Raw genomic sequence first — 27,854 nt, 5'->3', positions numbered from 1 at the left:
CAGTTCTTCTCGGGACAGCATCTCCCCCAAGAGGCAGAGATTCTGGGGTTTGTGTTGGTCACTGCCATGCCCCCAGCATCCAGGACAGGGCCAGGCACACAGTGGTGCCTACTACGTACTGGATGAACGAATGAATGAATGAAGGTACAGTGAGCCCATGAATAAATGAATGAATGGTGGCTCAGGTCTTCCTCCCACTCTGCCCCCGAATGAGGCCTTACCTCCTCTGCTGAGACCCCTGGCCCAGCCTGCCCTGGGTGGGTGGGTAGGATGGTATCTGGGTGGTGGATGGGACGTGTGCAGAGCGAATGGCGAAACTGAGGCCCGTGAGGGCCTGCAATGGAGATGGAAGCCCTGCAGCCCAGACCACTCCGGCCTCAACCTCCCCTGCTCCACGTCCTCACCCAGCCCCTCCCTCCCCACCCATCCAGACCCCCATCCTTTGGAGGTGGCGAGCAGACCCCCCCACCCCAAAGAAGGGGCACGGTGTGGGCGGGGACTACAGGATCCACTTTATTGCAGGAAGACTATGTCTACAGCGAATGCTACACAGACCCCACGCTGGGGGGTGGGGCGCCCACATGCGGAGGGGGGATGGGCGGGGTGACAGCAAGCACGGCCCGGCCAGCGTCCAGAGAGAACCCTTCTCTCTCCCTACGGTCGGGGCAGGGCCCGGGGCAGGAGAGGCCTGAAGCCGGCGGGGCCCCAGGGGGATTGTGCTATCAGGGTGTGTCCCTGAGAAAGGGCCCTGTCCAGCCTCACCCTCTCAGCACCTTCGAAGTCCAGAAGCCACTCCCAGGGCAGGGGAGGAGGCCCCAGGCCAGCCAAAGTTTCGGGGGCTCAGCTACGCTCAGACACGATGTGCGGCTCTCCTGGGGCCCCGTCCGCGTGCTGGGTGGTGATTCACACATGCACTTTCTCTCCCCCAGAGTGTGCCCAGTGAACATGTTGAGGGAACAGTCCACGAACACAGAGAAAAATAAACATGCTGACAGTAGGTCAGACATGAACAATCTGTCCTACCTTTAATGTCCACCTGACCATGTGACCCCAGAGTCACACGCGTGCAACCTCTCTGGCAGGGATCCTGGGACACTCTCTCTCCCTGGCTAGCCTAACCTCCCCATCCCAAGCCATTCCATGGAGATGTCACGTGGCAGCTTCAGCTGACAGCCAGCAAGGAACAGAGGCCAGACAGTCCTACACTGTGAGGATGTGAGTGCTGGGACAACCTCGTGAGTTCTGGAAGCATATCCTGCCCCCATCTAGCCTTCAGATGAGACCCCAGCCCAGCCAACACTTTGATCGCAGCCTCCGGAAACCCCAAAAGGACCCAGCTAACCTGCCCACAGAAATTGCAAGATAATAAATGTGTCTTGTTTGACGTTGCCACATGTGTGGTAACTTGTTCCTCGACAACAGCTGGCTGATACAGACTTAGGGCCGAGAGTCCCCTTGCTAAGAGTCCCCTCGCTAAGAGTCCCCTGATCAGAACCAGCAGGTTCACAGATACATGCTCTCAGATAAAACACGTCACCCACTCCTGAAAATACAGTCACGCTCACACGGGTACAAAGATTCACATGGACACGTCACAGAGACCCGGTCCTGTTGACAACCACACGCATGACGCTGCAGCTACCCACCTCTATGGACACCCTGCCCCGATCACTACATGCACAGACTGTTGCAAAAAGTGCACTATCCCAGTGCAGACACACAGACACAGACACACCTTTAGATACAAGCCACCCATCCACGCACCCCTAGCCACACGGGTACACGGTTCCACAGTCACCTCCATGTCTGCTGACACAGCCCCCTGGCGTCACGTAAGTGTGGAGTGACCCAGAACCTCATGGCTGCAGAGACACCCCCACTCCAGGACGTCACCTTCCTGGGCACGGCTGGTGGGAGGAAGTGGCTGAACAGGATTCTGCCTGGAGCCCCCCGATACTGCTGGTGCTGGTCCTGCCCCTGGAGGGGTGTGGCTTGTGTCTCTCATCGGAGGCCCAAGACCCCCCACCAGGGTACTGCCAACGTCTCTGTCTCGATGGAAGAGGCGGATCCCCAGGCGGGAGGTGTCCAGGAGGCCCGTCTGCTCACAGCGCCAGGTCTGCCTGTGCCTCTCCAGCGGGGCCACCCTTGCCGGACAGTCCCTGGAGTTGTGCTGTGGCTGTCGGCTGGTCCTGAGCCTCCCTTGGTCTCCACCCCTGTCCCAGGGGCGAGATCTGGGGCTGGCTGGTGGGGACGCTGCTGCAGGGCCTGTGGTTATTGCCTGGTGGCCTGAGGCCTATCCTGTGGGCCCCACCCCCACCCCAGTGTAAGGACAGGGATGAGAGGGGGTGCTTGGGGACCTGGGGAAGGGGCACAGGTCAGAAGTCACGATGGACAGAGTTGGGTATATGTTAAACACCAAATGGGAGGAAAGGAAAAAAAAATCTGAGGTCGAAGTGCATCTCCACTGGCCCCTCCCCCGGAAGGTCACAGTGATCAAATGTGGCGGGCAGGGCACAGGTCTGGCCGGGGGCACCGAGGGAAGGGGACAGAGACAGGGGTCCTTGGGAGGAGATGGAGGAAATGCACCTCCTCTGCACCCGGCTAGGACAAGCAGCCCCTCCTGCTGGCTCCCCGGTTTTCCCACACACAGGATGGGGGGCTGCCTCCGGCTCTTGGTTTTGGGGGCACAGGTGGAACGGGAGGGCGGGGGGTGGGGGGAAAGAGCCCAGCTCTGCCGCAGGCTGGCCAGGAGGGAGCCTCGGTTTCCCCAGCTGGAGGAGGGAGGAAGAGGAAGAGGAGGAGGCGGAGGAGGGTGTGGGTGTTGGGGAGGCAGCAGGGACCGGGGACGTCCCGGGCTCACATGAGGGTGCATTTGCCCTTGATGCGGTCTGTCCTCTTCTGCTTGCTGGAGCGCTTGCCGTCGATGCTCAGGCTCATGTTGCGGCGCGTCTCCAGCGTGAGCAGCTCCTGGAAGAGCTCCTTGACATTGTAGTTCATCTTGGCAGAGGTCTCCATGAAGGCGCACTTCCACTGCTGGGCCACCGCCTGGGCCTCGCGCGTGTCCACCTCCCGCTGCGTCTCGTCGCACTTGTTGCCCACCAGCATGACGGGGATGTCCTCCACGCTGCCTTTGATCTGCACGATGAGCTGGTAGATGGGCCCCAGTTCCTCGAGCGACTGCTTGCTGGTGATGGAGTACACCAGGATGAAGGCGTGGCCCTTGGAGATGGACAGCCGCTGCATGGCCGGGAACTGGTGGCTGCCCGTCGTGTCCGTGATCTGCAGCGTGCACACGCTCTTGTCGCAGCTGATCACCTGCCGGTAGGTGTCCTCGATGGTGGGGATGTAGGTGTCGCGGAACGTGCCCTTCACGAAGCGCAGCACCAGTGAGCTCTTGCCCACGCCGCCCGCCCCGAACACCACCACTCGGTAGTCGTTGCTTTGCTCGGGCATCTTCCCCGCGGCAGGTGGGGGACGGGGCCGGGAGGGCTGGTGCCAGCTGCTAGAACCCCAGACCGACCCTGTGCGGAGAACAGTGTCAGATGCAAAAGGCCACCTGGCCCTGGGAGGGGACAGCTGGGGGCCCTGCTGGGATGGGGTGGGAGGGGCGGCTTCTCAGGGTAGGTGGCGTTCCTTCCTTCTGCGTCCTGAGGCTGACTTTGCAGTTCTGCCCTGCCTGCGGGCTCACCGCCAGTCCCTGCTGCTTCCCCCTAACAAATCTGGGGCCCGACTTGCCCAGGGGACTCAGCGCTGGAAGAGGCATGGGAGACATGGGCGTGCACACCTAACTCCTGCCCTGGGTGCGTGTGCCTCTTCCAGGCTGCCCTGGCCTCCTCGCTCCCCCCAGCCGCACATCTGCCTGGCTCTGAGATCCCTGCCAGCCACCTCGCCACCCTGGGCCTTGGTTTAGTGGGTGAAACGGTGCCAATCCCCAAACACCATGGGCTCCCTACCCTTGCCCCAGCCCAGAGCTACCTAAACCTCGTGGGCCATTTAAAATGCAGATATCAGGGCTTCAGCCCCAGATGTGATGGATCAGTTGTCGGGGGGTGGGGGGGGGGAGGAGGGAACGGCCCCGGGAATGTGTATTTTAAAGCTGCTCCCCCCACCCTGCCCTGCTAAATGTGACCCTGATGCTAGGGGTCAGAGAACCACAATTTGCAAAACATGTTCATTCCCAAAAGCAGCCCAGGCTGGAGATGAGAAAACAAAAATGGGAACTGAATGGAAAAGTCTCTGCTCCCTAAACTCTGCACCCAAACTGCCAGGCCCGGCACGCCCTGGGACTCGTGCACAGGTCTGATGTATCCTAGGGAATAGAATCATCTCTCCCCTCTCCTGTGCTCAGAGAGGTCCAGCAGCCTGGGTAGGTCACACAGCACAACGATTCCTGAGATGATGGAGGTGGGTGGGGAAAAGAACCTTGGGCAGGGGGACAGGAGTCCTGTCTCTAGAATCAATGTCCTCGTTTATATAAAGCTGGGGAGACCCCTCCCCTTCCTTCTTCCCAGCCGTGTCTGAGGGTCCTGCAGCCAAGGGTTCTACAGTGGGAGAGAGGGGGCATCAGTGTCTACCTGCCTGGGTGTCACCTCCCTGCACACTTTGGAAAAGCCCCCTCCCCAGGTGTGTGTGTCTGGGGAGGGCGCAGGGGGTACCCTGGAGCCAGGCAGGAGCTGGTGGTGTGAACCAGAGCAAATCCGTGTCCCCAAGCCTCAGTTTTCTCATCTGTGAAATGTGAGCGGTCACAGTGGCCCCTGTGGTGACAAGGACTGTGATAAGGTAGAGAAAGCCCTTAGGCAGGTGCCTGGCACACAGGAGCCCCCACAGAGATGGACGATCATAACTGCCGTCCCCATCTCAAGGGCTCAGGGGACAAAGCACTTAGCCATGCTCGTTGGTTGCAAAGGCACGTTCTGAATTATCAAAGATAACAGATTTGCCAGGAAAAAAAAATAGAATGATAAAGCATCAGCCGACACATAGCCCCGTTGTTAGGTGCCAGCAAACTTCGGGGAGCCTCAGCCGTGCTACCTCACTGAACCAACTGCGGGGTGCGTGCCTGACATGCATAGTGAGTCTGGCACCCGGGAGGCCGGGGTGCAGACTCTGCCCCTTCCTGGGTGGGCACCTCGAGAAGCAGGCGCACTATGTATGTGGCCAGACCCTGCAGCAACTGGCCTGGGGACCGGATGGTGGTGGGATCTGTTGCCCCAGACCCAGCCCTCGCCCTACTATGGGTGCTGAGGGCCCCCCCAGCCCCCGGCAGCAGGAGGGTCCTCTCCCCACTGGGTCTGGGATTCCTGCCTAGGAGCCCCCAACTCAACACCCCCCACATTGGCAGCCACTTGGCTCTGTGGGAATCCCACCCCCACCTCCTGCGAGGAGTGGGGGGAAGAGGAGGGGAGGGGGGAGACTGGCTCAAGGTCACAGAGCAGAGGGGTGAGCAGAGCAGGACCTGGAGCTGGCCCTGGGTGGCCACCCTGGCGCGGGGTGTTTCTCTAGAGCCAGGCAGCCCAGCCCGAGATGCCCAGGCCAGGCGGGTCTGCACCAGTCCTGGGTCCCCGGAGCCCAGCGCCAGGCCAGGCACAGGGGGACCGAGGCAACCTCAGGTGCAGGGAAGCAGAGAGCGCCCTGACCCAGGGGAGGGTCTCGGGGAGGAGGCCTGGCCGAGGGTTGGGCGGGGGTCCGATCCCAGCTATCTGGCCAAGCAGGGGCTTGATTGAGGAAGGCCTGCTCCAGGGGCCTCGGAGAGATGGCACAATGGGGCGGCCCAGGGGCCCCCCCAGGCTAAAGGGAGCCCTAGGTGGAGGGGGAGGAGAACCCAGAGGGGACAGCTAGGTGAGCCCTTGGGAGGGGTCAGTGCGGAGGGGGTGTCCGCGGCGAGGAGCCGAGGGGACCCGGGCCCGGGGCCGAGGCGCGGAGGCCGGGAGGGTGGGGCCGGGGAGGGGCGCGCGGGAGGGCGGCCGGCGGGGCCTGGCCGTGGGGGCTGCCGGGGACCCCCGCCCCGCCCCGGGCCGCCTACCTGCGCCCGCTGGTCCCCGCGGCGCCGCGGCCGCTGCTCCTGCCGCTGCGTGTCCGCCGGCGCCGCCCCCCGCCCGCCCGAGCCGCCGCAGTCGCGCCCGCGCCGCCCCGCCCGCCGCTCGCGCCGCCCCGCCCCGCCCGGCCCCGCGCCAAGGTCGCCGCCCCGCGCGCCCCCCGCCCCGGCGCGCCCTGACCCCGGCCTCATGGCCTCCTGCGCACTCCGGCCGCGCGCGGGGAGTCTGCGTCCCGGGGAGCCGGCCCGGGTAGGGGGCAGAATGAGACACCCCCAGGCTGGCTGGGGACCCCCCCGGACGCACCCAGGGCTGGGCCCAGAGTGGGTGCATTGGCCGAACGAGCGAGTCGATAACAGATCGATCAGTAAGGGACACACGGGAAGGCAGAGGTGGCCCAGGGGCTCAGGGCCGCGAGGGCACAGCTGGTGGGGAGGGCGGGCAGGAACGTGCAGGCGGCATTGGCTGGGTTGTCGGAGTGGGGGGATGGCAGGTCGGCCCCTGGTGGGTCTGGGGGGCTACAGGAAAGAGGAGTGAACTAAGGGCCTGTTAGGAGAACAGTCTGTCTTCCCCTAGCAGGGGATGTGTCTGGGAATAAATGTCTTTGGGGAGCGTCTGTTCCTTTGAGTGTGACCCTGTGTCTGCCTTTAAGCTGACAGGAGACCATCACCCTTCTCCCTCCTGGCCTCATCCAGCGACCCCAGGACGCCAGACTTTAGGGTCCAGGGACCAGGCCAGAGGGCCCACCCGGGGCTGGACACGAGACAGTCCCAGGCCACAAGGCTGTCAGAGGAGGTGCCCCCCTATGAAGACGGTGCACAAGGAGAGGCTTTCTGGAGTCAGAGCAGTTGGAGAGTCATCTGGGAGGTGGTGAGGTCCCGGTCACAAGGTCTGTGAGCAGATGGTCAGCGGGAGCCCAGGGTCCCCCAGGACCTCAGCATCCGCACAGGCCTGGCTGAGGTGTGCCCTTCTCCCTTGACACTGGCACTGCCACCGAGACCACCCGCCCCTCTCCTGTTGCTGCCGAGGCTGGGACACGGGGCTTCATCCTGTTTTGGGGCTCAGAGTGCTCTACTTCTCCCTACTCCACCTGATCCTCCCTCCTGGCCTCCCAGGCTAACCCCTTCCAGGCCTCCTTCCACTCTGCCACTCAATGCTTGGCCTCCAACATGAGCCTCCCCTGCTCTAACACCACCCATGGCTCCCTTCTCCTCCCAGGTCAAGGTCCAACTTCTCGGCCTGGCATTCAGGCGCCTCTGTGACATGACCTGAGTGCCAGCCCCATCCATCCCAGGCTTATCTCGGGGTGCTCTTGGCTAGAGACGGAGAGAGCCCTGTGGGCAGAGAAAGCCCAGCTTCTGGTCTGTGTCGCTGCATCCCAGGGAAGTGCCCTCCAGCCTCAGTTTCCCCATCTGCCAATGAGGATCATAGTTGCCCTGCCAGTGGGGTTGCTAGGAACACGTGGGCAGGATGCCCACCCACGTGGGGCTGCCAGGCACAAAGTGCTCAGAGATGGCAGCCCTGCAACCTTCCCACTCTGCCTGCCTGCGTCTCCAGAGCGACCAGCCAGCACCGGGCCGGGGCTCTGCCCAGCTCCCTGGCTCCTCTGGGCTGCAGCCCAGGCCGGGCGGGCTGACTCATGCGTAGGAGAGTGGGCACGGCAGCAGTTCCACTCTGCGGCTGCTATTTATAGCGCCAGGCCAGGGTGCGGGCCTCGTGAGCCAGGGGAAGACAGGGCCTGAGTCCCTCCTCGCTCTCCCTGGGGCCCAGGGCTCCACCCCCACCCAGGCACCCTTGCCCCATGGCAGGGAGGGGAGCAGAGGGCTGGACCCCTCCTTGGCAAGCTCCACCGTCCAACAGTGAGGACAAGGGGACTCAGACACGGGGAGGCTGAGTGAGCCAGGGCTGGGACTCGTGTCTCCTAGGTTCCCTGCCGCCTCTCATCCCTGTTCCCTCTTCAGAGAGTCCCTGAGTGTCCCAAGCGGCACAGAGGTGGGTGAGGAAGGGCTCAGAGGCCAGCGCCTCCGTGGCAGGGACAGGAGGACCCATCAGTCCTTCTGGCTCTGAAGACTATTGGGTTCCACACGTGTTCACGCTAAAGCCTCACAGTGAACCCTGCCGGGCAGTGTGCACAAGAGAACCACTGGCACGTGCTGAGCTGCATACGGCATGCATGAGGCCACTGTCCCTGCCGTCATCCAAAAACAGGCTCAGAGAAGGGAAGCGACTTGCCTGAGGTGGCCCAGTGGGGAAGAGGATGGGTTGGGACTGGAATTCGGATCCATCAGGCTTTGAGGCCATAGCCCAGCCTGCTAGGGATGGGCGGCTGCCCCTTGGCGACCCCTTCTCCCTGCCCCTGGCTGTCTGGAGGCCATTCATCGGCAACCTGACCCTGGCTCCTCACCTGGCCTTGCAGCCCTGTGGGACCTCTCCCCACCCTGGTGCCCTGGCCAGGGCCACACCGACCTCATGTGTCCCCAGCTGGCTGTGGGAGGAGGGCAGCTGGGCCTGTCCTCTGCTGTCTCCTGTGCTCCTCGCACTAATGCGATTATGTGGGCAAAGAGAGGCTGCCCCGGCGGCCTCAGGAGACGAGGCCCCGAAGCAGCCCGGCCGGCAAAGATGGCGTCTTTGTAAGTTTAGCATCAATACTTTAAAATAAGAAGACTGTTTGTCAAAACCCAGTCTTCAAATGGGCCAGCTTCCTGGGCCCAATTTCTGCCTGTTAGCATCTGCGGAGCTGCCACTGCTGCTTCCTGGGCTCCCGGACCACCGTGGAAGATGTGTGGCTCATCGAGACCTCCTGCCTGGCCCCTGGAGGTGGCCTGGACTATCCCCCTAACATCAGGGTGCTGTTTCACGGCCCCCCAAGGAGGCACTGAAGCCTCCGTAGCCAGCAGGATAAACCCTGGTAACACTGGGCTTTTTGTACGAAAAACTGGGGCCACTTTGGTCATCAGAACAAGCTAAGATCTGCAGAGGCCCCAGGGCCTTTTTGCACAGACAGCTGCTGCTGCCAGAAAAGCTCTCCCTATCTCCTTTTAACTCGCTTCCTCTGTCCCCCCCAGATGTCACATCAGAGACCTCTCTGACCACGATGCTGAGATAGTCTCCCTTGCCGTCTCTCAGGGCATTTATTACTAGCTGATATACCCATGATATATCTTCATGTTACCTGTCTCCCTCAATACAATGGGAGCCGCCTGTCCTAGCGCAGTGCTGCTCACCTGGGGGGTGATCCTGCCCCCCAGGTGACCCTGGGTGGTATTTGGGGACACCTCTGGTTGTCACAACTGTGGGTGCTCGTGGCATGGAGTGGGTGGGTGCCAGGGACGCTGCTCAGCACCTGCAGTGCCCACGACGGCCCCAGCCCAGAGGACGATGCAGCCCCAGTGTCCACAAGGTGCCCCCCCAGCAGTGCCAGCCTCACCGGGGAGCTTGGCAGAAACAGTGTCTTGGGCCCGCCCCAGAGCCACAGATGCTGCTCAGCACCTGGGACACACGGGATGGCCCCAGGCGTCCACAGTGCCGGAAGCCCCGTGCTAGGGACCACCTCGCCTGGCCTGAGTCTGACTGGGCCCGAACTAACTCGGATGGAAGCCCAGCCAGTTCCTTGAGAGTCCCTGGCCAACCCAACACCCCCCTTCCTTGAGAAGTGGGATGGAGCGGTGGCTGTTCACGCCGCAGTACGTGTGGCACCTCGGCCGAGCCTCCGAGGCCCCTGGGACACAGGGGCCCTGAACCCCCCACCTGTCTAACCCGATTCTCACCCACGAGACTGGCACACCATGGTCACTTCCACCCTCAGCCAGAACACAGAGGCAGGCCGTGTCCCTCCCCTGAGGGGCTGCAGGTGCGGGGCCTGCAGAGGTGGGGGGGTTGGGGGGTGTGGGCAGGGACAGAGTTGGGGCATCTTCCCACCGCAGCCCAATCTGGCCTCAGCACCTGAGAATAGGGAGGATTCCAGGCTCTTCACAGACAAGACCCCAGGGACTGCAGCAGTCCTTGCTGGTGGGGGACAGGGAAGGACCCTCTTCTGCCCTTGGAGCCTCGGCCCCTCCCCCCCTGCAGGGAGGCCCTGGACAGGTCGGGACAGCCACGGATCACTGAGGGGAAAGCCAGGGAGTCTTTACTGGTGACAGGCTGGTCACTGCCTTGCCTGAAGCTGGTGCAGCTTAGGGCCCATGCTGGGTGCAGGATGGTGGCTGGGACAGGTGGGACACGGCCCCCCCCTCTTCTTGGCAGGGCAGAGGGCCCAGAGCAGGTGGCCAGGACAGTGTGACAGCGCTGTGGCCCGGGTGGGAGACACCATCCCATCTGCCGATGCTGGTTTTTCTGGGCCCCCAAAAGACATGGAGCAGCCCAGGGACCTGCGCTCCCGGTCCCCGCCCTACGCTAATAACTTCTGCAACAGAAACGCAAACACCAGACGGGGGAAGCCCGACATGCTGTTATTACGGCTGATTCAACCCGGAGGCTGGTGCCGCCTTGCCATTTTCTGCTCTTTTGTCTCCAGATCGGGGGCGGGGGGACGACTCCATCCAGCTGCCTCTGTGCCAAGAACCCCCACAGGGGCTCCGGAGGGAGGCTGCCCCCACCCTGCCCCAGGCAGAGGACCTGAGCCCAAGTCCTGAATTAACTCTCCAGTCCCAGGGCACTGAAGGGGGCTCCTCCCCATCCTGCCCTGAGACGGTACCCACCTGGGCGCTGGGCGAGGTCACGGGGCTGTGCTGGGGCCTAGGCAGTGCCTGGGCCTGACTTTGGTCCTTGCCTGTGACATGCCCAGGCCCAGACAAGAGCAGCCCTGGCCAAGCAAAGCAGTGTTGGGGATGGCTGAGACCCAGCCAGGGGCAACGCATTCAGATAACCGAGCTTAGAGTTTTGCTATTTTTTTTTTTTTTTTGAGACAGAGTCTCACTCTGTTGCCCAGGCTAGAGTGAGTGCCGTGGCGTCAGCCTAGCTCACAGCAACCTCAAACTCCTGGGCTTAAGCGATCCTACTGCCTCAGCCTCCCGAGTGGCAGGGACTACAGACATGTGCCACCATGCCCGGCTAATTTTTTGTATATATATATTTTAGTTGTCCATATAATTTCTTTCTATTTTTAGTAGAGATGGGGTCTCACTCTTGCTCAGGCTGGTCTCGAATGCTATTTTTTTTTTAAACAGAAACCTGTTTGTGCTATTAGGGAGTGAGCCGTCCAAGCTCCTGGTCCTTGCCTGTAGGTCAAACAGCAGGCACCTCCTGCACCCTCCCCTCTGTCAGTCCATCGCGGTCTCTGTCACGATCTGGCCCTTGTGCACAATCCATCGTCACTTGCGCTGGGTCTTCCTATGAGCTGGGGCTGGTCTCTGCCCCTGGGCACTGTAGACATTTGGGGGCCGGAGCGTTCCCTGTTGGGGAGGGCCCGTCCTGGGCGCTGCAGGGTGCTGAGCAGTGTCCCTGCCTCCACCCACCATGCCAGGAGCTGCCCCAGTTATGACAACCACAGATGTCCCCAGGCATAGCCTGGTGTCCCCTGGGGGGCAGAATCCCGAGTACCCCCCAACTGGGAATCACCGTCAGTGAGAGACACCCCTGAGAAGGAGGCCTCTGGGCTCCTGCAGGCCACGGGACACTTCCAAAGTGCCACAGAGATGGATGAGGCCTTCTGTGGCGGGTGCTGGCCCACCTGGCAGTACTTGTGACGTCCAGTTTCCAGGCAGGGGCCAGTCTGTGGCTGCCGGCAGTGACAAATCCACAGCCTTCCTCAATCAGAAGCTCCTGTTACCGGGTGACAGTGCGCTGTGGTCGCAGCCACTGGGCAGCCTCAGAGACCAGGCTCTGCCTCAGGAGTGGCCCTGCTTCTCCTGTCGGGTGGGCAAGCTGACCACTCCACTTCTCACCCCAACATGGAGCAGCTCTGATTTCCTCATTAAGAGTGGGGAAAGCGGACCAAAACCAGCCTGAGACACCGTGTGCCCTATGCGGCTGGCCGAGCCGGCCCTGTCCCCTGCAGCTCCCAGGGGATAAGAGGTCGGGCCTGCCCTGCTCCTCTGAGCACAGCAGCCGGGAGGCAGGACACAGGGGTGAGGGCCCAGCAGGCTGTGGCCCTGCTACACCAGCCCAGCCTTCCCCCAGACCTCTCTGGGGTCCCAGAGTACTCAGTGGGGCCTGGAAGTGGCTTTGCTGGGACCAGCGGGACCCTAATGAGAGAAACGCAGCCGGCCCAGCCACAGCCCTACAGACTGGGGAAGTAGCAGGCGGCAGGCACATGGGTGGCCAGGGAGGCCGAGACTGCTGGGCTGAGGTCCCCAGGGTGGCTCTGCCTAGGTCCCATGGTTTCTAATTGTGGCCCTTCAGGTGTGCAGGAGACTGGTGGGGCGGGCACTTGGGGCCTTTCCACACTGTGGGGCCCCTTGGTGGCCTGGTGGTGCCCTTGGAGGAGCGACATGGTCTCCGAGGCTCCTCTGGGGAGAAGGGGAGGAGGCAGCTTGGGGCCCTCAGGCCAGGGTCGGCAGGCTCACTGGTGTCCCCAGGGTACCCTGAAAGGCTGACAGCTGGTGGGAGGGTAAGACCCCATTTCCTGCTTTTGGCAGAGGTGGGGACCCTAGCAGACCGTGCTCTGCCCCCACGTGGGGCTCCGTGGGATTTGCGTGCAGCCTGCAGACCTCCTCTGGCAGGGGTCCAGGCCTCAGGCGGACCCACGCATCCAGGGCAAAGGCCAGTGGTGGAACCTTCTGGTTCTCGGGCATGGTTTCTGGGTGAAACGGCAGGCGGAGGTGGAAAACACTGTTTCGGACATGGCCACGCTGCTACCCCCATGGGGCCACTGTCTTGGCACAGGGACCGGGTCAGGCTACATGGAAGTCAGAGACGGTTCCGGGAAAAGATTCAGACAGAAGCTCCTAGGATTGGGCCCGATACTCCTGACAGCAACAGCAGGGACCCCCCTGAGTGGCAGTTGGGGGTCTCGGACCACGTCCCAGGCCCCCAGGAGTTGGGGGTGAACTCTGGTTTATTTCCTGAGACTTGCTAACAACTCCTAAGCGGACCAGGGCTGTCTCGAAGGTCACTTCTTCCTCGGCCTGGTGGCTGGAGGGGCTGAGCTGGCCACAGCAGACAAGTCATTCGCTGGGCCTGGAACCCCCCATTTGGCTGTAGTGGCAGGGGAGGCCCTGCCGAGCCCAGGGCCATGGGCAGATGGGGGCCCCCCCTTGTCGGGGGCCCAACTGGTGCTGCAGCTTGGTCTTCCGAGCATAGGATGGGAATCCAGATCCTGGGCCCTGATGCCAGCTGAGCGGATGAGGGAGGACGGGGGCACAGCCAGTTGCAAGGAGGCCCCGACAGGGCCCACAGCGACGGAGGCCCAGGCTGCCGGCTCGGCTTCCTCGCGCTGCGCCACGGGCACTTCGAGCCAGGCAGAGCCAAGTCCCTGGAGAATGGTATCTCACCGACGCCCATGTCCCATGACAGGCCGCTGGGGTTACCAGGACGACAGGCCAGGCGAGGGGAGGTTGCCATGGAGCCGGAGCCCAGGGCTTCCCTTGCCCACGCTCGCTCGGCGGTTTGTCTCTGGGGTGGTGACTGGTTTCACCGTGTGGCGTGTCTGGTGGGGGAATCGCACCACGGGGCCTGCCCCACGGCCGGTGGGGTCCGTCTTCCTCTAGAGATCCCGGGCATGTATGGAGCTGAGCACCAATGGCCAAGCGACGCTCACCGGCCTGGTGGTCCCAGTTCCTCCCTGTTCCAAGGGGCAAGGAGAGGGGCAGGGGCAGCGCCGGGGGCTCAGGGTGCATTCCCACTCTGGGGCACAACCTGGCGTGGCAGGAGGGGCGGGGCCTGGGCCGTCTAGGTGTGGAATGGGCGTCCCATGCTGAGGGGCTCCTTTTAGAAACCACCCATGGTGCCCCATCGCAGCAACTCGAACCTCAAATAAACCTTGGGACATTCTTGGGACCTGGGGGGAGGCTGGCGGTGGGGTCAGGTCTCAGCAATAGGGCAGGACAGACAACGAAAGCCTTGGAGCCTCCCAACTGGCGCCTGTGGTGCCCCCATCCTGTCAGCAGGCTGCAGGAGCCAGCCACCCAGCCCCGCCTCTGCCCCGCCTCTGCCCCACCTCCCACGAGTGACCAGACCCCCCTCACCCGAGGTTGACAAGCCATGCAGCTTCGCTGAATACTTTTAAGAGCAGTATTTCCAAAAGGGCAGTGCCGTGAGGCTCGGGGCGCGGGGTCTGGGGTGCAGCGGTCTGGAGGCCCCTCGTGCCCGGGCAGAGCCGGGCCGCGGCACTCCCTCTCGTGGGACACGGCCTGCGTGTGGCCGGGGCTCCGGGCTCCGGCAGTGAGGATGGGCGAGGACACTCACCACTTGAGGAAGACCATGCCGGCCAGGACGGCGTAGCCCAGCACCAGGAAGAGGACCTTGAGCAGGCGCTCGCCCTTCTCCTCCAGCTCCTTGGCCAGGATCTCGAGGAAGGCGACGAAGAGGAAGGTGCCGCCCGCCAGGCCCTGCAGCAGCGCGGACGCCACGCTGCCGGGTACACCTCGGCTGCTCTCGATGCCCAGGCCCACGCTCACGCCCAGCGGGATGGTGATGCTCACGGCCACCGCCAGCTTGGCCGCGTCCCTCAGGGGCATGGCGTTCCTGGCCATGCTGATGCCCAGGGCCACTGCCACCAGCGTCTCGTGGACGGCCACCCCCACGAACAGGCTCACGACCTTCTCGCCCTCCTCCTGCAGCCCCAGGGCCAGGCCCTCGAAGACCGAGTGGGCCGACAGGGCGAAGACCAGGCTGAGCAGGCGCACAGGGCTGGGCCGTGCCAGGCCCTGCACGCTCAGGCCAGGCCCATGGCCGTGGGGCTCCACGTAGAGTGCGTGGCCCCGCGAGGCCCCCATGAAGGGGCTCTCGTACTCCGAGTCACTGCCCATGTCCGAGCCGGCGTTGAAGGTCTCCAGGTCAATGAAGGATGGTTTCTCCTTGCGGAAGGTCAGGACCAGCTGCTCCAGGAAGACCGTCATGAAGAAGCCCAGCAGGAGCAGTGTCTCGGCCAGTGGGTAGTCGGTGCTGATGTGCGCAGTGCTGAGGACCTTCTGGAGCTGGGGTGGGGACACGCGAGGAACAGAGACACTTCACTGTTTGATCAGAAAAGCACAGAAACGCCTGATTCACACTGAGGTTTAAAAAGGAGCGGGAGAGGGAGGGCTTGCCCGTGATGGATTAAAAAACAACCATTGTAAGGAACTCTGAGGTCTTACGTCACATCGAACCAACGATTTTAAGGTACTGCAGTGGCTTAACTGGGGCCGCCAAAAGATACCTCCACGCAGAAGCTCAGGACAAGACCTCATTTGGAAAAACTGAGATGTGATTAAGGTGCTAGAGGCTGAATGGTGTCCTCCCCGTGGTTTATACATCGAAGTCCCTCAACACCCAGTAGCTCAGGCCAGGCGCAGTGGCTCACGCCTGTAATCCCACCACTCTGGGAGGCTGAGGTGGGAGGATCATTCGAGGTCAGGAGTTCCAGACCAGCCTGAGCAAGAGCGAGACCCCGTCTCTACTAAAAATAGAAAGAAATTATCTGGCCAACTAAAAATACATATAGAAAAAATTAGCTGGGCATGGTGGCGCATGCTTATAGTCCCAGCTACTCGAGAGGCTGAGGCAGGAGGATCGCTTGAGCCCAGGAGTCTGAAGTTGCTGTGAGCTAGGCTGACGCCATGGCACTCTAGCCAGGGCAAAAGAGCGAGACTCTGTCTCAAAAAAAACACCACACCCAGTAGGTCAAAATATAATCGTTGGAGATAAGGTCTTTAAAGAGGTGATTAAGTTAAAATGGGGTGTTGGGGTGAGGCCCTAATCTAATAGGACTGGGTTGTGGTTTTTTTTTTTGTAGAGACAGGGTCTCCCTCTGTTACCCAGGCTGGAGAGCAGTGGCATCATCACAGCTCACTGCAGCCTCCAACCCCTGGGCTCAAGCGTTCCTCCTGCCTCAGCCTCCCCAGTAGCTGGGACTACAGGTGTGTACCACCATGCCCAGTTAATTTTTAAACTTTTTGTAGAGGCAGAGTCTGACTATGTTGCCCAGGCTGGTCTCAAACTCCTGCCATGAGCGATCCTGCCACCTCTGCCTCCCAAAGTGCTGGGATTATAGGTGTGAGCCACCGCACCCGGCCCAGGACTAGTTTTCTTATAAGAAAAGGAAGACACACCAGGGACAACCGTGTGAAGAGGCGGCAAAGAGAGAGGCTTCAGAAGGAAGCAGCTCTGCCAGCTCCTTGATCTTAGACTGTGGTGTTTCACTGTAGTAGCCATAGGAGGCTAACACAGAAGGTAAGATGAGGTCACCCTGGGTTCCCCGTGACAGACGCCCTTACAAAAGGCAGAAAAGGAGAAGTCGGGACAGCAGGACAGCCTGGTGACTTCCCTCCATGGACCGGGCAGATATGCGCAAATGACCCTCTCTCAGTCACGGCGGGAACCCATGGAGCTGGCGCCTGCTAGCCCCAAACCAGCCAATTAGAACTCCCCGTGGGAAACCGGCTTAGGTAACGCCCTGGACCCAATTAAGGCTTCTGCGCACACGTCCCCTGAGCCACTTGCTTGCTCCTGCTCTCCCTCGCTCCCTCCACCCGCCAGCTGAGCTCACAGCCCAGATGCCCCCCCCCCCCAAGCTGCTGCCCTCCCCCTGGGATCTGTGACTGGTAGCGCTGCTCCTGCTGTCCCACAGGTTTCTTGTGCTGTCCCCCTGTGTCTCATCCAACTCTCTCCTGGTCAGGGCTCCCCTAGAGAGGGGCCATCGTAGTAGGAACAAACTGCACGTGGGTCAGACAAGAGCCGTGAAGGCGTCTGCACCACAAACAAGCTTCCTGTGAGAGGGATGCCTGGTCACTTAGGCACCAGGCCTTCAGGATAAAGAAGTGTCCCAAAGGGGCACACATACACACACACAGTGGTTCTCAACTGGGGTGATTCTGTGCCCCCAGGGGACACCTGATGATGCCTAGAAACATTTTTGGTTTTCATGACCAGGCTGGGGACAAGGTGCTGACATTTGAGGCCAGATTGTTCTCTGGGGTGGGGCCGTCCTGGGCCCTGCAGGGCACTGAGCAGCGTTCCTGCCTCCACCTACTCCGTGCCAGGAGCACCCCCAGTAATGACAACCACAAATGTCCCCAGACATGGCACAGGGTCCTCTGGGGGCAGGGTCACCCCTGGGTGAGAGCCCACCTGCAGCAGAAGGCTGTTTCTGTAGAGAAGCCATTTGATGTGCTCGCTAGGGATCTGCTAGAGGCCTCCTACGAGACTCGCCTGAGGACACGCAGCTCACAAGGAAGTCCAGGTACACCCAAAGGGACAAACTGATCAGGACAAATGAGACACACACAGAGAGCCTCAAGCCAGGTGCCCTTTTCCAAGGGGTGTCTGTGAGGCTGTGGAGCCCAGAGGAGGCACTACATCCTTAAGGGCAGGGGCGTGGCAGGGGGACAGTTTGGGGAGTCCTGAGAAGGCCATGTATGAGGAAGGGGACAGGGAAGAACACGGACTGGGGATGACATGATGGGTGTGTGGGACAAGGGGGGCTGGATGTGGCACTTGGGGTGCAGAACACATCAGAGACAACTAAGTTCTTTCATTTTTTGTAGAGACAGGGTCTCACCATGTTGCCCAGGCTGGATTGGAACTCCCGGGCTCAGCAATCCTCCCACCTCGGCCTCCCTCCCGAGTAGCTGGCATTGCAGGCGTGAGCCACCGTGCCTGGCACAACTGAGATTTTTATCCTCATTGGTCCCACTGTTAGCTTTCGATGCTTCATAACAAATGAACACAGACTTAGCGGCACCAAACAACTCAAATGCATCGTCCCAGTTCTGAACATCAGAAATCCAGGCACAGGTTGGCTGGGTCCCCTGCTCCGGGTCTTGCTGGGCTGAAACCTCATCTGAGGCCCTGGGTCCTCTTCCAAGCTCACCGGTGGTCGGCAGAATCCACTTCCTCAAGGCTGAGGTCCCCGTGTCCTTACTGGCTGTTGATGGGGACGGCTCTCAGCACTGAGAGGCCGCCCTTGGGTCCTTGCCCGTGTCTCCCCTCTTGTACACTGTGGCTTTTTGCTTCTCCAAGGCCAGCCTGATTAGGCCACACCTCCTAGTCACTCTCCCTTTGGATTACTCGATGTCAGCTGATTAGGGACTGTCATCACAGCTGCAAAATCCCTTTCGCTGGACGAAATGGTTGCAGGAGTGACACCCCACCATGGTCCCAGCCCCACCCAGAGGAGAGGGCTAGTAAACTTGGGGCTTCCGTACCTCGTGGGGCAGGGGGGAGAACAGGCGGTCCTCACATCCCCACCAAGCATGTAGTGCAACGCAAACCCAACCAGCACATCTGGCATTGGCTCAGAGAGAGGAAGCAGCTCACCTGGGGTTCCCCAGCAGGCATGGCAATGGCCTGTCCGGCTGTGACCCTACAAGGGCCCCTGATGTCATCGAGCTCAAGGACCAGGTCATTTTAGGAGTTGGGGCAGACAGACTCCAAGATGGAGACCCTGCAGGGTCCTCACCCCTTGAATGTAGGAGGGACCTGGAACTGGCTTCCAACCAGAAGAACACTAGGGCAGACGGGAAAGGACACCACTTCCGTCACTATGATACACAAGACTGTGAGGTCTGTCTTGCAGGCTGGCTCTCCTGTCTCCTCTGCTTACAGATGAAGCAACTGACCACCTGGGTGAGGCCCACGAGGGAAGGCACCAAGCGCTGCCCCTGGCTGACACGACAGTCAGTGAGAAACAAGGGCCCATGGTCTGAAAATCGGCAAGGAATTGAATCTGTCTTACAACCACGTGAGCTTGCAAGCCAACCCAGCCCTAGTCGAACGTTCAGATGAGACCACAGCCAGGAGATGCCTTGATTGCTGCCTTGAGAGATCCTGAAGCAGTGCCCAGACTCCTGACCCACAGAAACGGTGAGATAATAAACATTTCTTCTCTTAAGACGCTAAGTTTCTCATAACTCATTATGCAGCAATAGCTGACTAATATGGGAACGGAAGAAGAAAGGCCACACTTTCCAGCTTCTGGACAGAGTGTGTGCTACCTGGGGTGGGTGGTCTAGTTTGAAAATTTATCAGGTGACGACCGACAACCCCACCAGTTGGGAATCCCAGGCCTAATCCAAACCCTTTGTTTACCAGGTAAGGCACAGAGAGGGAGAGCAACCAATGCACAATCACACAGCAAATTCATTTTCTACCTCTCATCGCCCCCACTGCATCAAGGCCCCCACTGAACTTGGGATCAGTGTTGAAAACGGATCACAGCCCCTTGTCCATAAGGTGGCCACGGGCTAACACCACTCCCCAGGGAGCTCGTACCTTCTCCCGCACGGCAGGCAGCAGAGCATTGAAGCAGGTAGCCAGGAAGACCCCGCCTCCAAAGGTGTTGCAGAGAGAAAGGATCTTTTTCGAGCGATGGGCCTTCTCAAAGTCCGTCTCAATGATCTTCACGGGGACCAGAGAGCCCAGCAGCATCAGGAAGAACACGCCCACCATGCAAAGGATCTTGGCCACCAACAACTTCATCATGGTGGCGGCCTGGGCTGCTCCGGTCACCGCAGGGCCCAAACCATGTGCAGGCGCACACTCCGCCCCACACTGTGCTACCGGGTCAGGCCACTCGGCTGGAGGCTCATGCCTCAGTCCAGCAACTGTGAACACGAGGGGCAACCGCGTTAGCTGTCCGATTATCTAACCAGCTCAGGTGACCCAGGCTGTCACACCAAAGAACTTCACTCCATTCTCAGGCTTGGTACATGTCACTGCCTCCTACAGCAAATTCTCCAGTGCTGTGGCATCTACCTGTGTGTGTCTGTTCAAATTAATTAAAATTAAATAAAATCTAAAATTCAGCTCGTCGGTCTGGTGGGCCACCATTTAAGTGCTTGGTAGCCACGTGAGCTTAGTGGTTACTATGTTAGGCAGCACAGACAGAGAACATCTCCATGGCTACAGAATGTTCTACTGGATGGTGCCGCTCCAGTGGCTTCTCGCTCCAGTGGCTTCTCACCGCTCTGACATAAAATGCCAACTCTTTACCCTGAGGCTGGAGCTCTAGACAGTGAGAATGTGCCAAGCTTGTTTGTGCCTCAGGGCCTTTGCACGGGTTGTTCTCTGTCTGACTGGAACATTCCACACACCCCTCCCCCCACAATCCAGTGATATCTTCTTCTTATCTTTTGGTTCACTGCCTCTAGGACCCCTCAGAAGGGCCCCCTCCGGCTGACCTCGACTCTAAACCGTGTGCCTTGTACCTGCCACAGGAGAACAGAAGCTCAGCAACTGCTGGCTGAACAAATGGGCGAGCTGAGGTGTGTGGACACTGACCAGGGCTTCTTTATGTGAATCAATGGGCCAAAGTGGGGTATATTTCACCCTGGGCTCCAAAATGTCACCATTATTAGGAGGAATCTCGGCCCCTCCCCTGTCCTTGGAGTTTCTCCCCAACCCCAGCCCCCCTAGCCTTTCCCATAGCCCGCTCCCTCTCTTCATTCAGGTCTTGAGATCTCTGCTCTGAGGTCGCCGGTCAGAGAGGCTCCCTGCATTCCCTTCTCTGTCGTTATTTTCTTCCATCCTGTGCTACACGGGGAACTACATTATTTAAAGTCGTCCCTCCCTCTAGGCTGTAAGCTCCGCGGGGACAGGGTGGCTGCTCTGCTCAAGTCCGGCAGTACCCAGCGCAAAGCCACAGAGGCACACAGTAGGCGCCCAATAAACGCGTCCGATAGCTGGATGACCCAGTCTGTAGAGTAGGCGTGAGGAAGGCCTGGACGCTCTCAAACTGGAGGCTGATCGGGCCGAGCCGCGGAGAGGACGGGCTCATTCATTCATTCAGCACTTATTGAGCGCCTCCTGTGTGCCTCGCGCCGTCGGACGCCGGAGCCGGGCCTCGGCTAACGGGCCGACGGAGTCCGCCAGGCCACCGGCAGCCCGGCTGCGCCCCGCCGCCCCGGCCCCCCACTCCCCGGTCCGCACCTACCGCCGCCGGGCCCCTAGCCCGCGGTCCAGCGCCGCCCGCCGCCCAACCGCCCGGCGGTCCAGACCCCACAGCCGCGGCCTCCGCAATACCAGCACGGCGCGCCGCTGCCCATGACCCGCCCATGCCCCTACCCATTGGCCGCTCCGAGCGCCTCCAGCCTAACTCTCCGCGCTATTGGCTACTGAGGCTGCCACTCCCCCTGCGACTCCACCTCTCCTATCCGCACGGGAAAGTAGTTTCCTCCCGCGGAGCCGCGGGTGCAGCCACCAAGAGGCTCCGGTGGGAAACGCGAACCTCCAAGTAATAGTTCCTGCAAGGGTTTGGCTCCCAGAGCTGTCCAGGGGCTCCTGGTGCTGAATCCCGCTGCCAGGGACGCTTGGCGGGGGACGAGAGGCGATTTCCTACACGGGAGAGGACTCCTCTCCGAGCGTCCTCGCTGCTGATGCCCTTCCCCACGGCTAAGAAGCAGATTCCTTTATTTATATTATTTATTTATTTATTTTTATATATCCATGGGGTATAAGTACAACTTTGCTACATTGCTACATTTGCTATATTGCATTGTGGTGCAGTTGGGACCTTCAGTGCATCCGTCACTAAATGCACATTGTACCCACCAGGCACCTCTCATTGCCCACCCCTCTGAGTCTCCACTGTCTGTTGTTCCACACTCGGCTCCCACGCGTGCACATGACGAGCTCCCACTTGCAAGTGAGAACATGCAGTTTCACTTAAGATAATGGCCTCCAGTTCCACCCATGTGGCTGCAAAATACATAATTTTGTTCTTTTTTATGGCTGAATAGTATTCCATCGTGTATATATACACCACATTTTCATGATCCAATCCTCTATTGATGGACACAGGTTGATCCCAAATCTTCGTTATTGTGAATAGTGCTGCAATTAACATACAAGTACAGGTATGTTTTTAATATATTGATTTCTTTTCCTTTGGGTAGATATCCAGTAGGAGGATTGCTGCGTCGTAGGGTAATTCTATTTTTAATTCTTTGAAAAATCTCCATTCTGTTAAGAAGCAGATTTAGCCGGGTACAGTGGCTCACACCTGTAATCCTAGCACTCTGGGAGGCCAAGGCAGGAGGATCACTTGAGGTCAGGAGTTTGAGACCAGCCTGAGCAAGAGTGAGACCCCGTCTCTACTAAAAATAGAAAAATTAGCTGGGCATGGTGATGCCTGTAGTACCAGCTACTTGGGAGGCTGAGGCAGGAGGGTCACTTGAGCCCAGAGTTTGAGGTTGCAGTGAGCTATGATCACAGCACTGCACTCTAGCCAGAGCTACAGAGCGAGACTTCATCTCAAAAAAAAAAAAAAAAAAGAGTGCCAGCTAGTGAGTTCTTATTTTAAATAAGATGCTCATATAGATCTCATTGAGAGATAATTGAGAAAAGACTTGAACATGGAGAAGTTAGTCAAGTGAGTATATGAAGGTAAAGCATTACACACAGAAGGAACTGCAAGTGTAAAGGCTCTGAGGCCAGGAGTGTACAAGGCCACCATGGCCAAAACAAAGTGAAGTGGGGAAGCATAGTTGGAGATCAGGGAGACAGAGCGTGAAGGGCCTTAGAAAGCATTGAGAGACCTTTGGGGGAAATAGAAAGCCATTGCAGAATTTTGATCGGAGATGTGATAAATCCAACTTATTTTAATGGAATCATTTTGGTGGTTGTGTTAATGCTGCTGATAGGTCAAGTAAAGTCAAGGCTGATTATTAACAATTAATCTTTTTTAGATCAATTAAAAAAACTGATTGCTCCACAGCCCCATCAAAGCAACCAGACTTATGGAGGAGAAGACAGGACTCCTTTGTTAGCCAAAATCTTTTCACTGGCCGACCATGAACTTGGCATGAGAAGGGTCGCTCAGTGAAACAAGCCAGTCAGAGAAGGGCAAACCCTGTGTGGTTCTACTCACAAAAGGTCCCTAGAGTCATCCAATCCACAGAGACAGGGAGTAGGATGGTGGGTGCCAGGGGCTGGGGAGGGGGTGGGGAGTGAGTGTTTCATGGGGACAGAGTGTCAGTTTGGGAGGATGAGAATGTTCTGGAGATGGAGGGTGGTGATGGTTGCACAGCCATGAGAATGCGCTTAATGCCACTGAGTTGTGCTCTAAAAATGGTTAAGATGGTAGATTTTATGCTATGTCTATGTCACCACAATTTTTAAAAATCAATTTTAAAAATTTAAGATAAAATGGAAGAAAAAGCAAAGCCCCTGCCCTCATAAGTTATGCTGCAGCGAGGGAGACAGGTATGAATGAAGTAATAACATACTGTGGCAGGCAGACTTCTAAGATGCCCCAAATGATCCCTACCTCCTGGTATTCCTGCCCTTGTGTAATTCATTCCCTCTCTTTGGGTGTGTGCTGGACCTAATGAAGAAGAAGACTCAGCTAAACTGTACCTGCATTCCTGCCCCACAGAAACTGAGATGATACATGCCATTTCAAGCCACTCAGTTTTGGGGTCATTTGTCATGCAGCAATAGGTAACTAATACACACACGGAATAGGAAAACTATAGGTTGGACTTAAGCACCATGAAGAAAAAAAAAGAGAGAGAGGCCAGGGGGGTGCTCACACCTGTAATCCTAGCACCCTGGGAGGCCGAGGTGGGAGGATTGCTTGAGCTCAGGAGTTCGAGACCAGCCTGAGCAAGAGTGAGACCCTGTCTCTACTAAAAATGGAAAGAAATTAGCCAAACAACAAAAAATAGAAAAAATTAGCTGGGCATGGTGGTATGTGCCTGTAGTCCCACCTACCTGGGAGGCTGAGGCAGGAGGATCGCTTGAGCCCAGGAGTTTGAGGTTGCTGTGAGCTAGGGTGACACCATGGCACTCTAGCCCAGGCAAGAGAGTGAGACTCTATCTCAAAAAAAAAAAAAAAAAAAAGAGAGAGAGAGAGTTCTTTGTGGGAATTAATGAAGTCAAGTGTGCTGAGAAGTGGGGACAACAGAGAGAACAGTTGGTGAAAAGGTGGAAAAGGGTTTGCCATGTTTGGAGAACTGGGAAACCAGGCTGGCCAAATGTTCTGGGAGAGGAGAGATAAGGGCAGGGCTCATAGACTATGTTGCAGAATTTGGATTTTATCGTAAGTGCAGTGTGATTCACTGAAGGGTTTTAAGCAGGTGAGGGTTGTAATCTAATTTATGTTTTAAGATTATTTTGAGTCTTGTGTAAAGAAAGGCTGAATTATAGGGAAGCAAGCATAGAAGTAGAGAGGCTAGTTAAAAACCACTTCAGCAAGAATCAATGGCAGTTTCGATGAGGGAATTGGCAGGGGAGATGATGGAGAGTGGGTGAATTTGAGAAATATTTTGGAAGGTGAGTAATTGACAGGACTTGGCACTGGTTTGCCTGTGTGGGCTGCAGGGGGGAGGAGGTGTCAGGGATGACTTCTAGCCTTCTGGTTTGAGCAATCTGATGGATTTGGTGTTGTTGCCTAAAATAGGAAAGCCTGGAGGAGGCACAGAAATTGAAGGTGTCAAAAGACTGAGTTCAGTTTCGCAGAGGTTATGCAGGAGATGTCTATGAGCTCTTAGCATTTAATGCCATGTTCCACCTGCACGGCACTTGCTTCATCATGCGCAACACATAATACGTGGGTAGCTATTTTTATTAGGAGACACCAAGTGACTTGATTCTGTTTCTGTTTTTCATAATTCACAATAAGAAAGATGCCTTGTAATACCAGCACACCAGGGATGATTCCTTCCTATGGAAGAATTCATAGCGTGCAATGTTTATTCATAACTATTTGGAGAATGAGGCTGCTCAAAGAAGGAGCTGCATACGCTGTGGGCTTTTATTCATTCAATACATGTTTCTGAAAACCTCCTAGGCACCAGGACCTATGTATGAGCAAGTATGTTGAGAGTGAGATAGAAAAAAAAAATACTAACAAATTTGACTGCATCAAACCGTTCCAAAATTTTCAATAGTAAAAGACACTGTGAATGGGTTTAAAATACAAGTGACAGGCTGGGAGGAAATGTTGATAATCTATGAAAGCACTTGAGACAGAACAAGTGTCTTGAAATAAAAATGGGAAGAGAGATGAAATGGACAATTCACAGGAGAACAAATATAAGAGACAAATAAATATAAGAAAAGATGTTCAACCCATGAAGATGATCACGGAAATACAAAATGAAACAATGTGAAATAGGCCCAGAGTGGTGGCTCACCCCTGTAATCCCAGCACTTTGGGAGGCCGTGGTGGGAGGATGGCTTGAGCCCAGGAGTTGGGCTGAGGTTGGTCAGCTGCGTACACACTTGTGGCCTCGTGGGAGCAGGACATCGCTGCTCAGGGGCACGTTTCCTCTGTGTCATTGTGAAAGGAGAGCCAGTTCTGAGGTCTGCACCTGGGCTCCAGCCTGGGTTGTTGTGGGACCAGCCGCCACACCCTTCACCCTCGCCTGGATGCTCCAACCCGCAGGTGCAGGCGCAGGCTGGTCCGGCAGGACAGGCCGCAGCGCGCCTCCTGGTGGCCCCGAGTGGCATTGCCCCAGCTCCTCGTCTACTGGGGCCACCTCCCGCTGCTTGCCCTCCGCTCAGATTTTGAAATAACAGTTTGAAATGACAGATTTTGCTAGATGGGGAAGTGGACTTAGTTTTGGGTTCTCAAGTTACCCAGTTTGGCGTGAAATATTTTCCTTCAAAGATAAAGGGACACTCCAGAGCCAGTGAACAAATTTTTTGGTGGCAAATTGGTTTGGGACATTCATTTACTGGACATGTGTATCTGGGGGCTACTGCGGGCCAGTAATACTGCACGGCAGGGTCTCTCGCCCCGGGTGCTGCGGACACCGGGCTGGGTCATCCTCTGGGGAGGGGCGTCCTGGGCACTGCAAGTGCTGAGCAGCGTCCCTGCCTCCACCCACCCCATGCCAGGAGCTCCCCCTCTTCCCAGCTGTGACAATCAAAAATGTCCCCAGACATTGCCAAGTGTCCCTGGCGAAGAAAACTGCCCCCAGCTGAGAACCTCTGCTCCCGTGAAAGACACAATTTGTTTCCTCCTGGTGTGTCATGGGACTTAGTCTGGTGGGGTTTGCAACCCCGGTGGGCTTGGGCTGCCGGGGAATCGCACACCCTGAGTGCAGAGGCAGCAGAGCCTCCTAATCCCTGATTTCAGATGGTGGCAGCTGCTTTCTGCCTCAAGGCTCAACGTTCTCCTGGAAGCCCAAGTCACGACTTAAACTCGAGCCCCGCCTAGTTGCCGTCCCTTTGTTCAGCACACCTCTGACGGGAATATGCAGAAAGATCCTATTTCTGACGCGTGTGGGATAGGGCGGTAATTATCTCCGACACGGTTCCCATCAAGTCACAGAGAGGAGCCGCTGGCTTCTGGGATGAGATGTTGACAGCTCCTCCTCCCCGCCCCCGTGATTCCAGAACAGAAAGTTCCTGGATGCGTCCTCAGCACTTGGGCTGGGTTTGGGGTGAACTTGGAAGAGGCTGTGCGGGTTCCCCTGGCGGTGGACAAAGCAAGGTGGGGGCAATGAACCGACGTACCTGGGAGGACCTAACACGGACGTGCAGGCTGTTGTGGGATACGCAACGCAGTGTAGCGCCCACTGGTGTTTCTCAAAGTAGGGTTCTCCAAGCAGGTGTGCCGAAGTCACCTGGGCTGCTTGCTTAAATGATCCAACAGGGAGCTGGACTAGGGGAACCCACGGACCGGACCAGGGCTTCTCACGCTCTGGTGTGCGTTAGAACCACCCAGAGGGAACCATGAACACACCCGACCGGCTCCACCTCCAGAGCAGGTCTAAGGTGGGACCAAGACTTTGCCTTTCTACTGAGGTCCCATGTGACACTGACACTGCTGGGCTGGGCACAGTTTGAAACTCACGGCCCTACCCTAGGTGCTCTGCTCCTCAGCAGTGTGGACACTGGGCCGACCTGGGCACTGCAGATGCTGAGCAGCGATCCCGGCCTCCACTCACTCCATGCCAGGAGCTCTCCCCTGCAGTTGTGACAGCCACAAGTGTCCCTAGACACTGCTGAGTGTGCCCTTGCCGCCCAGGTGAGACCCATTGCCTTAACCTGAAGAACCCTGCCCACCTTCCAGCCGTGGCCCAGGCCTCACCTCCGGACTGTGATTTTTGGGGTGTGATTTCTGGGAGCTGACAGTGGATAATGGCTGAACCTGAACTTCACCCCTACAAACCTCGGTTCTTCCTGACTGGAAGGGTAAAGGCCGGGCACCTAAGGAAGGGCTGACACAGGCGGTCTCACGCTCCGGGCACTGAGGTGACTAACTCACAACAGCCTGGGTGGTCCGCAAACTCCGTGCTGGTGGGGGGGGGCAGTTCCTGGAAGTTTGGGATTGAGGGGGTGTCGGTGGTGCCCAGAGGCCAACACAGAGACGGACAGAGATCGCGACGTCTATTTATTCCCACGTCACGCTCTGCACCACGGTTAGCATGGGAGTCAGCACACGTCTGGCTGCCGTGGCCAGTGGTGACCCTTCTTCCTACTGGTTACCTACGACACATGGTACTGCGTCTACATGGCCCGAGACTGCCAGGGAGCCTCAGGACGCGCCAGCTGACAAAACTGCTGCCGGGACAGCTCACCTCCCTCCCCAGCCCTCAGGAGCCAAGGCCACGCTTCCTAGCTCCGGTGGCTGTTTCAGGCCCATGAGGACCCCGGGCCTGTGCCACACAGGGGCAGAACAGCGGAATGGGACACACAAAGGCGGACCTCTGCCCGAGACAACAGGCCACGATCACGCCACTGGCTGTCAGCCATGAGGACTGGAGCGGGGGCAGGAATGGAACGCGTGTCTGTCAA

The 27,854-nt window shown here is 58.4% G+C and overlaps 2 protein-coding genes across 3 annotated transcripts; both read right to left on the bottom strand.

Annotated features, from left to right (window-relative positions):
* Positions 1–501: 501 nt before the first annotated feature.
* DIRAS1 (DIRAS family GTPase 1) lies at positions 502–6,072 on the bottom strand. Its single transcript, XM_069497808.1, has 2 exons — positions 6,023–6,072; positions 502–3,521 (listed from the first exon to the last, which is right to left on the bottom strand). The coding sequence occupies exon 2, from the start codon at positions 3,451–3,453 to the stop codon at positions 2,857–2,859; it is 597 nt and encodes a 198-aa protein (XP_069353909.1). The 5' UTR covers positions 3,454–3,521; positions 6,023–6,072; the 3' UTR covers positions 502–2,856.
* A 6,924-nt stretch (positions 6,073–12,996) lies between these two features.
* SLC39A3 (solute carrier family 39 member 3) lies at positions 12,997–21,137 on the bottom strand. Of its 2 annotated transcripts, none has more exons than XM_069497796.1 (3): positions 21,036–21,137; positions 19,380–19,711; positions 12,997–15,106 (listed from the first exon to the last, which is right to left on the bottom strand). In XM_069497796.1, exons 2-3 carry the CDS (start codon positions 19,587–19,589, stop codon positions 14,372–14,374), a joined length of 945 nt encoding a protein of 314 aa, XP_069353897.1. In that variant the 5' UTR covers positions 19,590–19,711; positions 21,036–21,137; the 3' UTR covers positions 12,997–14,371. The 2 variants fall into 2 exon arrangements, with proteins under 2 accessions (XP_069353897.1, XP_069353889.1); XM_069497788.1 differs by having other exon boundaries at positions 21,040–21,137.
* Positions 21,138–27,854: the final 6,717 nt, after the last annotated feature.

This window comes from Eulemur rufifrons, chromosome 2, assembly GCF_041146395.1.
Source record: "Eulemur rufifrons isolate Redbay chromosome 2, OSU_ERuf_1, whole genome shotgun sequence".
In the NCBI taxonomy this organism is placed as follows: domain Eukaryota; kingdom Metazoa; phylum Chordata; class Mammalia; order Primates; family Lemuridae; genus Eulemur; species Eulemur rufifrons.
Note: the sequence above shows the minus strand (reverse complement) of the source record. Positions and strands in the feature narration are given on the sequence as shown.

What these genes read in the sequence shown, in the direction of transcription:
- DIRAS1 (XM_069497808.1), bottom strand. Translation starts at nt 3,453, where the DNA reads ATGCCCGAGCAAAGCAACGACTACCGAGTGGTGGTGTTCGGGGCGGGC.
- SLC39A3 (XM_069497796.1), bottom strand. Translation starts at nt 19,589, where the DNA reads ATGATGAAGTTGTTGGTGGCCAAGATCCTTTGCATGGTGGGCGTGTTC. An exon ending in TGCCTGCCGTGCGGGAGAAG is followed by an intron (nt 15,107 to 19,379) that starts GTACGAGCTCCC and finishes TCCCCACCCCAG; the next exon opens with CTCCAGAAGGTCCTCAGCAC.